The sequence below is a fragment of the Aquarana catesbeiana genome, linkage group LG01 (assembly GCF_042186555.1).
Source record: "Aquarana catesbeiana isolate 2022-GZ linkage group LG01, ASM4218655v1, whole genome shotgun sequence".
NCBI classification, from domain to species: Eukaryota; Metazoa; Chordata; class Amphibia; order Anura; family Ranidae; genus Aquarana; species Aquarana catesbeiana.
In genome coordinates, this window is record NC_133324.1 from 352,355,654 (window position 1) to 352,375,518 (window position 19,865).

The 19,865-nt window shown below is 41.5% G+C and overlaps 1 protein-coding gene across 5 annotated transcripts in view; it reads left to right on the forward strand.

Annotated features, from left to right (window-relative positions):
- The window catches only part of DCAF11 (DDB1 and CUL4 associated factor 11), a 67,433-nt gene that overhangs the window by 41,042 nt on the left and 6,526 nt on the right, over positions 1 to 19,865 (forward strand). For all 5 annotated transcript variants that reach the window (XM_073632722.1, XM_073632729.1, XM_073632720.1 and 2 more), the window contains 6 exons: positions 5,639 to 5,693; positions 6,024 to 6,092; positions 6,339 to 6,396; positions 9,441 to 9,626; positions 14,890 to 15,043; positions 16,898 to 17,050. In XM_073632722.1, the coding sequence (XP_073488823.1) occupies positions 5,639 to 5,693; positions 6,024 to 6,092; positions 6,339 to 6,396; positions 9,441 to 9,626; positions 14,890 to 15,043; positions 16,898 to 17,050 (675 nt within the window). The remainder of the gene's footprint in view (positions 1 to 5,638; positions 5,694 to 6,023; positions 6,093 to 6,338; positions 6,397 to 9,440; positions 9,627 to 14,889; positions 15,044 to 16,897; positions 17,051 to 19,865) is intronic.

Consider the following 19,865-nt stretch of genomic DNA (forward strand, 5'->3'; position numbering starts at 1 on the left):
GCAAGTAGTTAAGGCCACTTTCAGGCTGAGGTGCTATACAGGCGCTTCAGCGCTAAAAATAGCACCTGTAAAGCCCCTCTCATGTCACTCCAGTGTGAAAGCCCGAGTGCTCTCACACTGGAGCGGTGCGCTTGCAGGGCGCTAGAAAAAGTACTGCAAGCAGCATCTTTGGGGCGGTGCTTAAACCGCTCTGCCCATTGAAATGAATGGGCAGCACCCATTTTGCCGAAGCTCCTGAAAAGCGCTTTGGCAGCGGCGCTACACGGGTGGTATTAACCCCTTCTTTGGCCACTAAAAGAGCCCCGTTAGCGGTTAAAAAGCGCCGCTAAAACTAGCGGTGCTTTACCGCCGACTCTCTCATCGCCCCTGTGTGAAAGTAGACTAAGATGAAAGTTCAGTTAGGCTAAAGCAAATTAGAAAAGCAGTAATTTACCTGAGGTACACTTTAACAAGTATTCCATGTCAGAGTGATGGTCATTTAGTATACCGTAATTTTATTTGCATCACCCACCTGGGAAAATAGCAGAAACTGGTTTAAGAAAGAATATCTATACTTTCCACAAATGGCAAACCTTAAATACTTGCTTGAGAATATAAGGACTTTATTATATTAGATCACTTGGTGATGTTAAACAAAAATCTAGTAAAGACTAAGGTTAAGATTTGTATAGATGTTTGTGTGTATATATATATATATATATATATATATATATATATATATATATATATATATATATATATAAAATAGGGTTTTTGACTGTTAACAAGTGTGAAAAAACAGCAATCTACTTTACAGTATATTGCCTGTGTAAACTGACAATCATAAACTGATTCATAAAAGCTTTATTGAATGAACACTGAAGGTAGCCAGACACAGTAATATTTTGCTTAAGATTTCAAGCCCAGTTGACAAATTATTTTAACTTGGACAGCGTGGATAAGGGTTAAAACCTCTGTTTTGTTTAATTGCTGACTGTGTCTGCATTGGGAAGATTGCCCTTTGAATTCTGTCTGAATGTGAAGAGATGGCGGAGAAATTTAGATCGGGTAAAATAAGTATTGAACACATCACCATTTCTAGGTAAATATATATCTACATTATCTCACAAAAGTGAATACACCCCTCACATTTTTGTAAATTTTTTATTATATGTTTTCATGCGACAACACTGAAGAAATTACACTTTGCTACAATGTAAAGTAGTGAGTGTACAGCTTGTATAACAGTGTAAATTTGCTGTCCCCTCAAAATAACTCAACACACAGCCATTAATGTCTAAACCTCTGGCAACAAGAGTGAGTACACTCCTAAGTGAAAATGTCCAAATCAGGCCCAAAGTGTCAATATTTGTCGCCACCATTATCTTCCAGCACTGCCTTAACCCTCTTGGGCATGGAGTTCATCAGAGCTTCACAGGTTGCCACTGGAGTCTTCTTCCACTCCTACATGATGACATCACGGAGCTGGTGGATGTTAGAGACCTTGCGCTCCAGATGCTCAATAGGGTTTAGGTCTGGAGACAAGCTTGACCCATCCATCACCTTTACCCTCAGCTTCTTTAGCAAGGCAGTGGTAGTCTTTGAGATGTGTTTGGGGTCGTTATCATGTTAGAATACTGCCCTACCGCCCAGTCTCTGAAGGGAGGGGATCATGCTCTGCTTCAGTATGTCACAGTACATGTTGGCATTCATGGTTCCCTCAATGAACTGTAGCTCCCCAGTGCCAGCAGCACTCATGCAGCCCCAGACCATCACACTCCCACCACCATGCTTGACTGTAGGCAAGACACACTTGTCTTTGTACTCCTTACCTGGTTGCCGCCACACACGCTTGACACCATCTGAACCAAATAAGTTTATCTTGGTCTCATCAGACCACAGGACATAGTTCCAGTAATCCATGTCCTTAGTCTGCTTGTCTTCAGCAAACTGTTTGCGGGCTTTCTTGTGCATTATCTTTAGAAGAGGCTTCCTTCTGGGACGACAGCTATGCAGACCAATTTGATGCAGTGTGCGGCATATGATCTCAGCACTGACAGGCTGACCCCCCACCCCTTCAACCTCTGCTGCAATGCTGGCAGCACTCATACATCTATTTCCCAAAGAAAACCTCTGGATATGACTCTGAGCACATGCACACTACTTCTTTGGTCGACCATGGCGAGGCCTGAGTGGAACCTTTCCTGTTAAACTGCTGTATGGTCTTGGCCACTGTGCTGCAGCTCAGTTTCAGGGTCTTGGCAATCTTCTTATAACCTAGACCATCTTTATGTAGAGCAACAATTATTTTTTTCAGATCCTCAGAGAGTTCTTTGCCATGAGGTGCCATGTTGAACTTCCAGTGACCAGTATAAGAGAGTGAGAACGATAACACCAAATTTAACACACCTGCTCCCCATTCACACCTGAGACCCTGTAACACTAACCAGTCAAATGACATCAAGGAGGGAAAATGGCTAATTGGGCCTAGTTTGGACATTTTCACTTAGGGGTGTACTCACTTTTGTTGCCAGCAGTTTAGACATGAATGGCTGTGTGTTGAGTTATTTTGAGGGGACAGCAAATTTACACTGTTATACAAGCTGTACACTCACTACTTTACATTGTAGCAAAGTGTCATTTCTTCAGTGTTATCACATGAAAAGATATAATAAAAGATTTACAAAAATGTGAGGGGTGTACTCACTTTTGTGAGATACTGTATAACTATCTTTTGCACCTCCCTTTCTTCAATACTTTTTCCTTATGTCATTCCTTTTTATTACACATATCTTAAACTGGATGTAAATCCTCACATATACCCAATGAAGTGAACAGCCTTAGATGATACACAGACATGAAACAAATCTTCCTACATAAGTTTTTCATGTATATCTGCAGTCTTCAGCTTTCTACACAATTTAAAAAGTGCACATCCTGTTAGAAATGTTTCTTCCTGTTTCTGCAGTGGGTGTGGAGTTTGGGCATAAACTGGTGTGAGCTGATTGGAGGAAAGGCACCCCCCCCCCTCCACATAGGTAGAGGAAGGAACTTACAGAGCAGCTCTCTGCTAATCTATCTCTAAGTTCCCTCCCCTACACAAATTTCCAGCTGCTTTCATCTCCTGTGTCAGACAAATTGTCAGACGTTATCATGCTGATAACAGAGGAACAGAGAAGCAGAAAGACACGGGACTTAGAGCTTTGGAGAGAGATAGGTAAACACTACAGATATATGTGCCCATGTCAGATTTCATGAATGGAGTTTACATCCACTTTAATTTCTGCACATATTATCTTTGGTTTCTTTGTATGTATGGATTGCATGGGTTGTTACCAATCTGTGGTAAAAATTTCATGTCAATAGCACCTTTTAAAAATATATTTATCTAGAAAAATGGTGAGATACACACACTTTGTGAGACACTGGCTGGCAAGATTGTGGACAGTGTAAATGTGTCATCTAGTTTTTCTCACCAACACATTGTGAGGGGCTGTTTTCCCAGATCTTTATGACTTCTGTTGCTGGTTCTGGAGACCGGAAGGCTTTTGTAGCGCTTTGGTGAAATAAATCTTCCTTTCCTAAGCCCTCGTTCACACTGAAATGCAGGTTTGAAATCGGGGGCGTTTTGAAAGACATTTGTGCGGGTTCATGCACAGATGTCTATGAAATCGCCCTCGTAGTCGCCAAAATTAGTGCAGGAACTACTTTTGGAAATCAATTCGATGTCACGCCTATAGGGACAGTGCCGTTGCTGGCAATAGGCTGCGATTTGACATGTCAGATCGCGTCGATGTGATCGGGGGATAAGTCCTGTTACCTTACCTGTTAGCCAAATCTCACTAATTAGTCTCAGCTGTCCACAGGCCTTTTCACATTTAACTCCTTCCCACCAAGCGTACACACATATGCAGCCTCGGCTTTAAGGGGTTATACCGGGAAGATGCATGCAGCTGCATGCATCATCCCGGTACCATTTTTTAGAGTGGGCGGTTGGCTCTTCAGGGATGTGTAGAAAAAGGGGTGAAAATACTGCGCTTAACCCAAACAATCTTAAAGCAAAAAGCTGCTAACACACAAACAAACCAAGTCTGATGAGAAATAACAAAAAACAAGTGTAGCGCTAAATAATAATGTCAGAGTAAATAAGTGACAATATATTGTCACTTATTTACTCTGACATTATTATTTAGCGCTACACTTGTTTTTTGTTATAACCCCTTAAAGCCGAGGCTGCGTATGTGTGTACGCTTGGTGGGAAGGAGTTAAATGAGAAAAGGCCTGTGGACAGCTGAGACTAATTAGTGAGATTTGGCTAACTGGTAAGGTAACAGGACTTAGCCCCCGATCACATCGACGCGATCTGACATGTCAAATCGCAGCCTATTGCCAGCAACGGCACTGTCCCTATAGGTGTGACATTGCACTGATTTCCCAAAGTAGTTCCTGCACTAATTTTGGCGACTACGGAGGCGATTTCATAGAATACACCCCAAAGAGTTTTGGAGTAATAGCAATAAAAAAGACCAAAAGTCCACGTGTGAAGTGTCCAATGGTTGGGGAGCTTTCTCTTCAATCTTCAACCGAAGAAAAAAATAAACCAAAAGACGGGGAAAGACATTCAGTAGGGAAGATGGGTACTCTTGCCGGATCTGTCGGACGCACATACCGTACGGCAGTGCATCTAAAGGGCTTTGGGATACTGGATCCCCAATGGTGAGGTGATGCCAAGGCTGGACGATATCCTGCAGGCCGCAGACGAGGTTGGGGGATGGTTCCAAAGGAAAATTCCAAAGCTGTCGACCGCCAAACCGTTCCAAAGAGAAGATGGTCCAAGGATGGTCATCAATACTCAGGCATGGGGAAACAAGAAAAAAGGGGGCTCCACATGGCACAGGTCAACCAAAATAGGTTTATTGAGGTAAAATACCATGTAGTATAAAGGATATAAAAAATGATTACAAAGGTATATAAAATGGCAATGTAGGAAGCAGGAGGAGCTGGCCCAAGTCTGAAGGAAGTTGCCGTTGCAGCAGTGTAAACAGAGCCTTAGTCAGAAATGGAGTTTAGTTAGTGGCTCAGACAATCAGATGCTTTGTTTTAAGCATGCTGTAAAAAGCCTTCCTACACTGATGTTACATTTGTTTATTGCTGTTCCTGGGTCATACATGGTTTACCACTGCCAATATCAGTTAAGCCTGTCCCCCTTTACCATAAACATACATGCAAACCTTTATGTAATATATAGTGCCCCTTTTTTTTCTTCACTTGTATTTTGTTGCACGTTTTTTCTGCTCTAGTGTTTTCCATGTGCCAGAACCACTCCTAACCAATGTGTGTGTGTGTGTGTGTGTGTATATATATATATATATGTGTATATATACAGTGGGGACGGAAAGTATTCAGACCCCCTTAAATTTTTCACTCTTTGTTATATTGCAGCCATTTTCTACAATTATTTAAGTTCATTTTTTTTCTCATTAATGTACACACAGCACCCCATATTGACAGAAAAACACAGAATTGTTGACATTTTTGCAGATTTATTAAAAAAGAAAAACTGAAATTAAAGTGACTTTAACGCTGGAATGTTATTTTACTTCTGCAATTGTACAAGCCAGCTATGTATGTTATCATGTACCATTTTATCTCATTTTAGTTCATGTCTGCAACATATATGGTGAGCCGGAGTCACACACTGCACTGGATCTCTGGTAATAACCTTAAAGGAAAGCTGCACTAAAAAAAAAATGTAGGCTGCCATTGACTGACCTGCTAATGGAAAATGTTAGTCTCTTGGCTGCCTCTAATTGCATTTTTTTTTTTATGTCATTGACCTGAAAATAAGTATGCAGTCAATGGAACGGCATGAAAGCCAAACGGCTATCATTTTCAGAATGAACTCTGCAGTGTAAGCCTGCATATTTGTTTTAGTGCGGTTTCCCTAAGATTTTGAGATATTACATTTATACTTTACTGTACACCTGTATAGTACCTAAAATTAAATTATATCTGTAATATTTTATTGCCTTTTTTATCTACAGTCCCTCAGAACGGCGTTTTGCTGTTTTCTCTCTTACTGTGTCTTGTGATGGACGGGAAGTGCTTGGTGGGTAAGTAGTTATTTGAAATGAAAGGCATTAAAATGGATGGTTAATAAGAATATATATAACCACACATATTATAGGTTGAATTAAAAACAAACTTCTGTACATGTCTGGAAACAGACATGTTCCCCAGTAAATCACTTTGGGCGAACTGCTAGGAATTTTCAGAAGGGATTTTGAATATAACAATGGTGGTACATTGTTTGCAGGTTATATTTGGTCTTCAGCAAAATCTATGCACTTTTTCCACAGAGCCAATGATGGATGTGTGTACGTGTATGACCGAGAGCAAAACCGCCGAACACTAAAGGTATAATCTGTTTTTGTCTTCCCTCTAACTTGGATTTGAAATATTTTATCATGCAAGGGTTTTTCTCTTTTCTATTTTGTGGGTTTATTGAAACACTTTGCACACACAGCATGCTTATCTATGTGTGTCTTGGCTGGCCATACATGAGTCGCCTTCTTCTTTTTTTTTTTCCTCCAACCAGCGGGTTGAACAAAAGAAAATGGCTCGATTCTTCCATCCACACACTCACCGTGGATGGGGGATTCTCCCACTGAGCCTTTATATTCTGACAGCGGGGAGATTTCCCCGCCGTCAGAATACACTGATCAGCACCACCAGGTATAGCTGGTGGCACTGATCGAGACAACATTTTTCAACAGGCTGGCTGTACACAAGTCAATGGATCAACTTGTCTACGACCAGCCCACCCATACATGTATTCAAATTTGTCTGATCCCTGCTGAACCAGCCAAGATCCACGTATGGACGCCTTAAGTTTGCTTGCTTACAAGACTTTAAGACTATCACAAGTAAATTCATGCCATGTAAGCTCTCCATAGTTCAGTTTTTGGCCAGGCCAGATTAAATTCATGCTAAAAAAAGGAATTAAAAGAGATAGTTTCTGTATTCTTCTAAGGATAACTGAACAATATATCAGTTGAGTGTTGGAAAATACTGGTCCGCAATGCAAGTTGCAGGTGGAAGCTTCATTTTGTTGCTTTTGCAATATTAGATTGTGTTTTGAATAAACTAAGTTGCTATTTGTTTCTAGGTGTTAAAACAATAACAAAGCATATATGTTTCTGCTGTATCAAAATATACAGATAGGCTCCATGCACACTGGAGCTGATAAACTGCAGTTTATTGGAGTTTGGGCATTTTTTTTAAAAGCCCATAAACTCCAGTCTATGTTATCCTATGTGTCCATGCACACATGGACATTTTTTAGCCTTAATGAGCAGTGGAGTTAATGGGCTTTTTTTCTGGACGCCAGAAATTTGCGTTTAAAGTGCCATTTTCCACCTCCAAAAAAAGCCAAAAAACACCAAACGCTGATAAACACTCATAAACGCGCGTTAATTAGTGCTCGGCGTTCTATTTTTTCAATGCATTGTGGGATTTTTGGAGTGTCCTCTGTGTATTTTTATTAAAAACGCCCATAAACGCTAACGCTAAAAAGCGCTCATAAACGCTAGTGCAAAACGCTGTTAAAAGCACGTTTTTCAACCAGAGTTTTCTGCCAGCAATCTGGCATCCAGAAAAAGCTTTTTTGAGCTTCAGTTTGCATGGAGCCTTAGGCCTCATGCACACTGAGCACTTGCTCTGCTCCTTGAACGCCTTTTCTCCTGGCAGGAGAAAAGCTGCTTAAAAAAATGCAGTAAAAGTTGTGTATTATACAGGTGTGTATGCGCGTTCGCACGTATGCATGTAAATGCGTGTTTTATCTGCCCAAACGCTCCTCCCCTAACCACTGATTGTGCACTTTTTTTTCCCCCAGCTTCTAAACTTTCCTCTTCTATTAGGCCCCGTTCACATTTGAGTAATTTTCAGCCTGTAAAACGCTCAGCTCTGAAGCTCCAAAACGCCCAACAAGCAAAACTCCATTAATTTCAATGGCCCCTGTTCACATATGAGCATTCTGTCACCTGAAGCAAAATGCCCGAAGCTCAAAAAAATACATGAGCTTCTTTTTGGCAGATTACAAGTGTTTTTGACCCCATAGACTTCAATACAGTTCATCCAGAAAGTATTCACAGCGCTTTACTTTTTCCACATTTTGTTATGTTACGGTCTTATTCCAAAATGGATTAAATTCATTATTTTCCTACAAACAAATACCCCATAATGACAACGTGAAAGAAGTTTGTTTGAAATCTTTGCAAATTTATTTTAAAATTAAAAAATGAAAAAATCACATGTACAGAAGTATTCACAACCTTTGCCATGACGCTCAAAACTGAGCTCAGGTGCATCCTGTTTCCATTGATCATCCTTGAGATGTTTTTACGACTTGATTGGAGTCCACCTGTGGTAAATTCAGTTGATTGGACATGATTTGGAAAGGCATACACCTGTCTATATAAGGTCCCGCAGTTAACCGTGCATGTCAGAGCACAAACGAAGCCATGAAGTCCAAGGAATTGTCTGTAGACCTCCTAGACAGCATTGTATCGAGGCACGGATCTGGGGAAGGGTACAGAAAAATTTCTGCAGCATTTAAGGTTTAAATGAGGACAGTGGCCTCCGTCATCTGTAAATGGTGACCAAAAAAACAATGGTCACTCTGACAGAATGCCAGCATTTCTCTGTGAAGAGAGGAGAACCTTCTAGTAGAACAATCAGCTCTGCAGCATTTCACCAATCAGGCCTGTATGGTAGAGTGGCCAGATGGAAGCCACCCCTCAGTAAAAGGCACATGACGCCTGGAGTTTGCCAAAAGGCACCTGAAGGACTCTCAGACCATGAGAAACAAAATTCTCTGGTCTGATGAAACAAAGATTGAACTCTATTGTAAATTCTATTATTTGTAGAATTTTGAGGAAAATAATGAATTTAATCCATTTTGGAATAAGGTTATAACATCACAAAATGTGGAAAAAGTGAAGTGCTGTGAATACTTTTGGGATGCACTGTAGAAACGCCTTGAGCAGAAAAACACTTGTAAAATGCTCAAATAGCAGCTTTCCACCCCTAATTTCCTCTCCCTCTCCTCCCCCTAGTGCTTCCTATTGGCTAAACAAAAACACCTGAAGCTGTAAAACGCTTGAAATACATTTCTAAAACGCTTTTAAAAAAGCTTAAAAACGCCAGTAAATCGATGCGCTCAAGTGTGAATGGAACCTTAAGCCTGGAAACTCCTATGTGTGCATGGCTACATAGCCTAACAAAAAAGTGTGTTTACAGGCTCAAAAAAAAAAAAGTCAAACGCCTATAAAAGCGGCATTTTTTTTATATCCTATGTGCATGAGACGTTATATTATAGTATACAATTATGATTTATCATTAGTTGTGGGTCACTATCACCAACTTTTTTGTTCATCATTTCTCTCTCCTTGCTTATCTAGATTGACTCTCATGAAGATGATGTGAATGCTGTTGCATTTGCCGATGACAGCTGCCACATTCTATATTCTGGAGGAGATGATGCCCTGTGTAAAGTATGGGACCGTCGCACAATGCGCGAAGATGATCCTAAACCAGTGGGAGTGTTAGCTGGACATCAAGATGGGATCACCTACATTGACAGCAAGGTGAAAACTATACATTAGCTCTGATGTCACCATTTCTTTGTTTATTAATTACTGTATTTATTGGCGTATAACACTCACTTTTTCACCCTAAAACTTGGGTGCAAATAGCACGTGCGTGTTATACGCCAATGCTTCAATTTTAGCTGCCTCGGAGGGGACAGGGAGGGGGGCGGGACGAGCGCTGTCAGATTACATACAGTGAGAATCTCCTGTTTACTTGGCAGCCTCTGTAATAGGAAGTCCCGTCTCCTGGGCCGCCATTGGACCACTGTTCTGGCTATCATAGGAGATTCTCACTGTATATAATCTGTCTGCGCTCATCCCGCCCCCCTCCCTGTCCCCCCTAGGCTGCAGATGGGCATCGATCAGGCTGCACTGATGGCAATGGAGAGGCTGCTGCATTGATGTGGACTGATGAGGTTGCATTGATGGCACTTGTGAGGCTGCAGATGGGCATTGATCAGGCTGTATTGATGGCAATGGTGAGACTGCAGATGGGCACTGACCTTTATTTTGTTTCAAAGTTCCTTATTTAAAATGTAAGTTTTTTTCCTGAAACTTCCCTCTTAAAATTAATGTGCGTGTTATACACCTGTGCGTGTTATACGCCGATAAATACGGTATATATAAATAATATAAAATGATCAAAAATATTTTGCTCTGTTCTGTTGCTGCTAGCCAGATACACATTTTTGTTTTCTTTTTATAGCATCACAACCTTATCTGTGTTTCTGTCACGCTATCTCAACTGCCTTTTCTTTATCATACATCAAGGGACACAGAGCCATAGTTATTAACTATATGGGTAGGCACCTTCAGGTGATGGACACTGGCATACCCAATACAGGAAGTTCACTCCCTATATAACCCCTCCTCTTACCAGGAGTACCTCAGTTTTTTCGCCAGTGTCTAAGGTGTTGGTCATGAGTGAAGATGTGCTCTGAAGAGCTCCGCTGGAGCTACCTTACAAACGCTAAATTTAAAGGGGTTGTAAAGGTAATTTTTTTATTTTTTAAAAATAACAAACATGTTATACTTACCTTCACTGTGCAGCTCGTTCTGCACAGAGTGGCCCCGAACCTGCTTTTCTGGGGTCCCTCGGCAGCTGTTTCAGCTCCTCCCCGCAAGAACTAACCACCTCAATGCGAGCTCCCTCGCATGGTGGTTAGTTGTTGCGGGCGCGCTCCCGTGATACAGCCGGCGGCTATAGCCGCTCGCTGTATCACTCGGCCCCGCCCCCCAGCGTCATTGGATGTGATTGACAGCAGCGCGAGCCAATGGCTGCGCTGCTTCCAATCCATCCATTGTAGCCAATCAGCGGCCAGGCTGAGCAGCGGAATGGATGTCGGGAACGAGCAGCCGACTTTCGAGGGGTCAGGTAAGTAAAACGGGGGGGCTGGGGGCGGCGGTATTGTCAGTAGTTTTTTCACCTTAATGCATAGAATGCATTAAGGTGAAAAATTTTTTACCTTTACAACCCCTTTAACGGCTTGGCTATTGAAACCCACATTCTGAAGAAATGTGGGCTTTCTGGGTCAGTTATCTCTACCTTGATTAATGCAAAGAAACCAGCTTCCAGAACTATATATTATAGAGTCTGGAAGGCTTATGTTTCCTGGTGCGAGTCCAAGGGTTGGCACCCTCAGAAGTATAACATAGGCAGAATTCTTGCCTTTCTACAATTAGGGGTAGCGATTAGAGGTCGACCGATATGGGTTTTTCTCTGGCCGATGCCAAAGCCGATATTTAGAAATCGCAGTGGCCGATGGCCGATATATGATGCCGATTTTTTAGGGCCGATATATTAGGCCGATTTTTTATTTTTTATTTTTTTCTCCCTTTATCTCATAAAATCTAACAGTTAGACCCCTTTCACACTGGGGCGTTTTTCAGGCGCTTTTGGGCTAAAAATAGCGCCTGTAAAACGGCTCCCCTGCAGTCTGTGTGAAAGCTCGAGTGCTTTCACCCTGAGGCGATGCGATGGCAGGATGTTAAAAAAAAGTCCTGCAAGCGGCATCTTTGAAGCGGTGTATACCACCACTCCTGCCCATTGAAATGAATGCGCACCGCTGCCGAAGCGCCTGTAAAGCGTTTCGGCAGCAGCGCTTCAGGGGCACATTTAACCCCTTCTTCGGCCCCTAGCTGGGTTGTAAGCACCCCACTAGCAGCTGAATAGCGCCGCTAAAATGACGGTAAAGCGCCGCTAAAATTAACAGCATTTTACCGTCAACGCATGCCCGCTCCAGTGTGGAAGCAGCCTTAAGTAATAAGTGATACAGAAAATTTTTTATATTTAAACATTTATTAACTGCTTGCCGACCGCCGGCCGTCAATTGACGGCCAGGCGGCGCAGCTCTCGTTGCGGGCGGACGTCATATGACGTCCTCGCTCTCCTAGGCCACCAGGGGGCGCGCGCGGGACGCTGCCGGCGATCGCGCGCGCCCGCCGTGTCACTAGGCACCCGGTGCGCGTGCCCGGCGGCCGCGATGTCCGCCGGGCACCCGCGATTACCGGTAACACAGCAGGACCATGAATCTGTGTGTGTAAACACACAGATCCACGGTCCTGTCAGAGGAGAGGAGACCGATGATGTGTTCCCAGTACAGCGGAACACCGATCGGTCTCCTCCCCTAGTGAGTCCCCGCCCCCTACAGTTAGAATCACTCCCTAGCAACACAGTTAACCCCTCGATCACCACCTAGTGTTAACCCCTTCACTGCCTGTCACATTTATACAGTAATCAATGCATTTTTATAGCACGGATCGCTGTATAAATGTGAATGGTCCCAAATATGTGTCAAAAGTGTCCGATGTGTCCGCCGCAATATCGCAGTCACGATAAAAATCACAGATCGCCGCCATTACCAGTAAAAAAATAAAAAAAAATAAAAATGTTATAAAACTATCCCCTATTTTGTAGACGCTATAACTTTTGCGCAAACCAATCTATATACGCTTATTGCGATTTTTTTTTACCAAAAATATGTACAAGAATATATATCGGCCTAAACTGAGAAAAAATTTGTTTTAAAGAAAAAAAAATTGGATATTTATTATCGCAAAAGGTAAAAATTATTGTGTTTTTTTTAAAACTTGTCACTCTTCTTTTGTTTATAGCGCAAAAAATAAAAACCGCAGAGGTGATCAAATACCACTAAAAGAAAGCTCTATTTGTGGGGAAAAAATAATAACAATTTCATTTGGGTACAGTGTTGTATGACCGCGCAATTGTGATTCAAAGTGCGACAGCGCTGAAAGCTGAAAAATGGCTTGGGCAGGGAGGGGGCGAAAATGCCAAGTATTGAGGTGGTTAAACAAAACAAACCTCCAATCAGTTCACTTGTATGTAGAATTTAGATAAAAAAAAATAACTATATCTTAAATATTAAATACACAAAAACAGGTAAGCAAAACTTTTGGACAAAAAAAAAATGGGCTAACTTTACTTTTTTTTTTAAATTTCATTAGTGTATTTTTTAAAAAAAAAATTGCGTTTGAAAGACCGCTGCGCAAATACCGTGTGACATAAAATATTGCAATCTATTTTATTCCCTAGGGTCTCTGTTAAAAAAAAATATATATGTTTGGGGGTTCTAAGTGATTTATAGCAGAAAATACAGAATTTTTACTAGTAAGCAACAAGTGTCAGAAAAGATTTAGTCTTTAAATGGTTAAACTGAAAACTTCTCCACGGAGTTCAGTCTATTGATAAAAGAACCCGAAGAGATACAAATGTATCTTCTTATCAGACTTGGCAGGCTGCCCAGAGGAGGAGAGAAGAAAACTTCAGACAACTTGCAATTGACTTCAATTACAGAAGTCATTTGCAAGTCCCGCTGAATTGGCTTTTTTTATCAGCACAATCGGCAGATGCTGATTAAGTAAAAAAAGCCAAATATCGACCGAATATCGGCCGGCCGATATATCGGTCGACCTCTAGTAGCGATGAAGCTTGCCCTGAGTACTATTAAGGGCCAAGTCTCAGCTTTATCGGTCTTATTTCAATGACAGCTTGCTTTGCATTCTGTGGTCCGGGTTTTTATGCAAGGGGTGATGCGGATTAATCTGCCAGTCAAATTTCCTTTGAACCCTTGGGACTTGAACTTAGTTTTGTCAGTGTTACAAAAACAGCCATTTGAACCGATACAGCATATTGCCTTAGTCCGTCTGACAAGGAAGTTAGTGTTCTTGGTTGCTGTATCCTCAGCAAGGAGGGTTTCGGAATTGGCTGCTCTTTCTTGTAAAGAGCCATATTTGATTATTCACGAGGACAGGGTCGTGTTGCATTCTCGTCCAAGTTTTTTGCCTAAAGTGATCTCAGGTTTTCACCTGAACCAAGATATTGTTCAACCATTGTTTTTTCCAAAACCACGTTCTAGGGAAGAGAAGTCACTGCTGTCTTGATGTGGCGAGAGCGGTCAAAGTCTATTTAAAGACAACTGCTCAGATCAGGGAAGACTGGTGTCTTATTTGTGCTGCCAGAAGGTCCTAAGAAAGGACAGGCAGCGTCGAAATCCACTGTGACTAAGTGGATTCTGCAAGTTATAATTCAGGCTTATGGTTTAAAAGGGAAGATTCCACCTTTTCAAGTCAAAGCGCACTCTACCAGTTAGTGTTTCTTGGGCAGTGCATCACCAGGCCTCCATGGCTCAGATCTGTAAGGCCGCAACTTGGTCTTCAGTGCATAAATTTACCAGGTTTTATCAGGTGGATGTAAGAAGGCATGAGGATATCGCCTTTGGGCGCAGTGTGCTGCAGGCAGCAGTATAGGTCCTCAAGTCGGGGGTACCCTACAGGTTGTGTCTCCCTCCCCTCAAATAGCATTGCTATGTGATGTCCCATATAGTTAATAACTATGGCTCTGTTTCCTGTGATGTACGATAAAGAAAATAGGATTTTTATAACAGCTTACATGTAAAAGCCTTTTCTTGGAGTACATCACGGGACACAGAGGTCCCTCCTCTCTTTCTGGGGTTTAGGTATATTGCTTTGCTACAAAAACTGAGGTACTCCTGGTAGGAGGAGGGGTTATATAGGGCAGTGAACTTCTTGTATTGGGTTTGCCAGTGTCAACACCTGAAGGTGCCTATATACCCATATAGTTAATAACTATGGCTCTGTGTCCCGTGATGTACTCCAAGAAAAGGATTTTACAAGTAAGCTGTTATAAAAATCATATTTTTCTTACTGCAAATTTATACAGTGATCTGTACAATAGTCTGTCTTTTGTTAAGTTTTTGACCAACTTTGACTTTCTATACAGGGAGATGCGCGATATCTCCTCTCTAATTCCAAAGACCAGAGCATTAAGCTGTGGGATATCAGGCGGTTTTCAGGACCACAGGGACTTGAGGCCTCGCGCAGAGCCGTAACACAGCAGAATTGGGATTACAGGTGGCAGCAGGTTCCCAAAAGAGGTAAGAATGGCACACAGAAAATTTCCTAGAAACTTTATTATTTTAATTTCTTTGTGTGTGTGTATGTGTGTGTGTGTGTGTATATATATATATATATATATATATATATATATATATATATATATATACATATATATACACAAAGTGAATAAAATAAGTATTGAACACGTCACCATTTTTCTAGGTATATATATTTCTAAAGGTGCTATTGACATGAAATTTTCACATTGGTAACAACCCATGCAATCCATACATACAAAGAAACCAAAACAAATAAGTTCAGAAATGAACATATGTGTAATAAAATGGAATGACACAGGGAAAAAGTATTCAACACGCTAACTGAAATGTATTTAATACTTCGTACAAAATTCATTGTTTGTAATGACCGCTTCAAGATGCCTCCTGTATGGAGAAACTAGTTGCATGCATTGTTCAGGTGTGATTTTGGCCCATTCTATCACACAGTCTTCAAATCTTGAAGGTTCCGTGGGCCTCTTCTACCAACTCTGATCTTTAGTTCTTTCCATAGATTTTCCAATTGGATTCAAGTCAGGTGATTGGTTGGGCCATTCTAGCAGCTATATTTTCTTTCTTTGAAACCAATTGAGAGCTTCCTTGGATTTGTGTTTGGGATCTTCTTGCTGAAATGTCCACCCTCATTTTATCTTCTTCATCCTGGTAGATGGCAGATTTTTATCAAGAATGTCTTGGTACATTTTTACATTCATCCTTCCTGCAATGATATGAAGTTTGCCAGTACCGTATGCTGAAAAACAGCCCCACACCCTGATGTTCCCACTTCCAAACTTCACTGTTTGCATGGTGTTTTTGGGGTGATGTGCAGTGCCATTTGACCTCCAAACATGCTGGGTATTATGACATCCAAAGAGTTAAATTGTGGTCTCATCTGGCCACACTGTATTCTCCGAATATTTCACAGGCTTGTCTAAATGTTGTGCAGCAAACTTTAAACAAGCTTTAACATGCTTTTTCTTCAGCAATGGAGTCTTGCGTGGTGAGGGTACATACAGGCCATGGCAGTTGAGTGCATTACTTATTGTTTTCTTTGAAACAATTGTACCTGCTAATTCCAGGTCTTTCTGAAGCTCTCCACAAGTGGACCATGGCTCTTGGACAACTCTTCCGATAATTCTTTTCACTCCTCTGTCAGAAATCTTGTGAGGAGCACCTGGTCTTGGCCGGTTTATGATGAAATTATGTTCTTTCCACTTCCGGATTATGGCCCCAACAGTGGTCACTGGAACATTCAGTCGTTTAGAAATCATTCTGTATCCAATGTTTTAATGTTTTACAACAATAAGGTTGTGAAGGTCTTGAGAAAGCTCTTTGCTTTTACCCATCATGAGATGTTTCTTGTGTGACACCTTTTTATAGGCCATCAGTTGAGACTGAATCAGCTATTAATTTGTACCGACAAGGGGCAGGATTGCTTTCTAATTACTGATAGATTTCAGCTAGTGTCTTGGCTTTCCATGCCTTTTTGCACCTCCTTTTCTTCATGCGTTCAATACTTTTTCCCTCTGTCATCCAATTTTATTACACATAATTTAATTTCTGAACTTATTTGTTTTGGTTTCTTTGTATGTATGGATTACATTTGTTGTTACCAACATGTGGTGAAAATTTCATGTCAATAGCACCTTTAGAAAAATAGTTTGTGTATATATATGTGTGTGTATATCTCTCTCTTCTCTCTCTCTCTCTCTCTCTCTTTATTTATATCTACATACATGACTGGTTTGAATAGCTCTCCTGATTTTAATGTTTCAGAACTTGGAAAAGTGCTGTTTACTCAGTGGTATACTGACCAGTATTTTCATATATTTTCAGCTCTCAGGAAGAAACGCCTCACCGGTGACACATCTCTGATGACTTACCGTGGTCATGGAGTCTTGCACACTTTGATCAGATGTCACTTCTCCCCTGCGTACAGTACTGGTCAGCAGTATGTGTACAGTGGGTGTTCCACTGGTCGAGTTGTCAGTAAGTTTGTCAGAGAAGTTTGGGTGCTGTCATTGTTAACCTCCCTCTGAAAATGCTAGTTGTCTGGCTTTTATGCTTCAATACTTTCTATGTTATTGACTGGAAACAAGTATGCAGGAGGATAAGGGTAAAGCCAGGCAACTAGTTTTTCTAATGTTTTTCTCATGACAGGTTCTGTTAACCACTTCAGCGCCAGAAGATTTGGCTGTTCAATGCCCAGGCCATTTTTTGCGATACGGCACTGCGTAGCTTTAACTGACAACTGCGTGGTCGTATGACGCTATACGCAAACAAAATTGATGTCCTTTTTTTTCCCCACAAATAGAGCTTTCTTTTGGTGGTATTTGATCACCTCTGCGTTTTTATTTTTGCGGTATAAACAAAAGAAGAGCGACAATTTTGAGAAAAAACTCTATCCTTTTACTTTTTGCTATAATAAATATCCCACATTTTTTTTCCAAAAAACAAATTTTTTCCTCAGTTTAGGCCGATATGTATTCTTCTACATATTTTTGGTAAAAAAAAAATCGCAATACGCGTATATTGATTGGTTTGCGCAAAAGTTATAGTGTCTACAAAATAGGGGATAGATTGATGGTATTTTTTTTTTGCTAGTAATGGCGACGATCTGCGATTTTTATCGGGACTGCGATATTGTGGCAGACAAATTGGACACTTTTGACACATTTTTGGGACCATTGATAATTATACAGCGATCAGTGCTATAAAAGTGCACTGATTACTATATAAATGTCACTGGCAGGGAAGGAATTAACACTAGGGGGCGATCAAGGCGTTAACTGTGTTCCCTCACTGTGTTCTAACTGTAGGGGGATGGGACTGTCTAGGAGGAGAGAGAGATCGATGTTCATACTTAGTGTGAACACATGATCTGTCTTGACTCCCCTAAAAGAACTAGGATTTGTGTGTTTACACACACAGATCCCGGTTCTCGTGATCTGCCGCCTCTGGCGGTGCGCCCCTAGTGGCCAAAAGGAAAAGTGACATAAGGTAACGTCGGTTTGCCCAGTTGAGCCAACCTGCCGCAGTAAAACTGCAGCGGCTGGTCCGGAAGTAGTTAAAGCGGGGTTCCCATTAAAAAAAAAAAAAAAAAATTAAAAGTCAGCAGCTACAAATACTGCAGCTGCTGAGTTTTAATCGGACACTTACCTGTCCCAGGGTCCAGCGATGCGGGGGATCGAAGCCCCGCTCGTCCTCCCCTCTGCTCGGCGGCGCCGGCATTTTAACTGTGGGCGCCCAGCTGTGGCTTCACAGCCGGGCACCCACTCCACATGCGCGGGCCGCGCCGCACGCCGTCACTGGCCCCGCAATCATCTGGGTCCGGTCACGTGTCCCAGATGATTGACAAGAGGGAGGGTGGAGAGGCGATCTCCCTTCCTGCGCCGAGGGAAGTGACGTCAGGAGCCCAGGCACCGAAGGAGGCAGACTACGAGGGAACCCCTAGCAACAGGCATTTAGAGGTGAGTAAAAAAAAAAAAATTTTCTCCAAATGTTATTTTTTTATTTTTTTTTAAGCACTTTACTAATTTTTTTTTTTTTTGGGTGGAACTCCACTTTAATGAATGAAGGAAGTCAGAGTGATATTTGTATTATTGAGGTGGTGTTGTGTGTGTATATATATATATATAAAATTTTTTTTTTTTTTTTTGATTAGTGTTTGGTGTTTATTATTGACAAAAAATTGTGGTACTCTATACCGCTACATGTTGGTGATTGCCTTACCCTGTACGTTGGTGGCAGCAAGGGGTTTTACACAATTCCACCAGCTGCAGCCACCTGGGCAAAAGGGCAAAATTAGAACCAAAATATCTGATGAGCACCTTGATAATTCTCTGTCCAATCTCTTCATTAAAGTTTTGAACTAGAAGATAAGGCATTGTTGGGTAGCACAAATTAGTACAAAATAGAACTGTCAACATAAACCGTGCATAAAAAACAATTGGTAGAACATTAAGAATTCATTGAGAAATGCTACTACATCCATCAAACCAAATATTGATGTGTTAGTTTATCTTAAAGTGGTTGTAAACCCTAGAAAACAAAAACAAAACAAAAAAAACCCCGCAAGACAAAGGCATAATGAGCTAGTATGCATAACATACTAGCTCATTTTGAATTACTTACCTGAGATCGAAGCCCCCGCAGAGGTCCTTGTTCACTGCTCCGGCAGCCGACATCGCTCCCAGAGTTACTTCCAGGTATCGCAGGTTCCAGCGCTGTGATTGGCCAGAGCCGCGATGACGGCACTCCCACGCATGCACGCAGGAGCCGCCGGTAACAGCACAATCTAACTGAAGCAACGGCACGTATGTGCCATTGCTTCAGTTTGCTTCGGTGCGCATGTAGCGATGACGTCGGCACATGCAAATACAGGAGATATCTCCTAAACCGTGTAGGTTTAGGACATATCCGGGGTAGATACAGGTAAGCCTAATTATAGGCTTACCTGGAGCAAAAAGTGGTTGTAAAGGGTTTACAACCACTTTAAACAGTGTTAAATATTGCACTGGTTTTATGTTGCCTCTTACTTTTTTAATAAAAATTTTACAAAAAAAAATATTTTTAATGGTACATTATCTATATCAGTGATCGTTAATTTGTGCTCTGCCTGACTTTTACTGCTCATCAGCTAACCTTATTAGTGTATTTAATGTGTGGCCCAAGACCATTCCTCTTCTTTCAATGTGGCCCAGGAAGGTCAAAAGGTTGGACACCCCTGCTCTAGGGTGTCTGCTTTCTGAAAATATATAATATTTGGGGGTTTTACATAATCTTTAGGCCTAAAATGATTCTT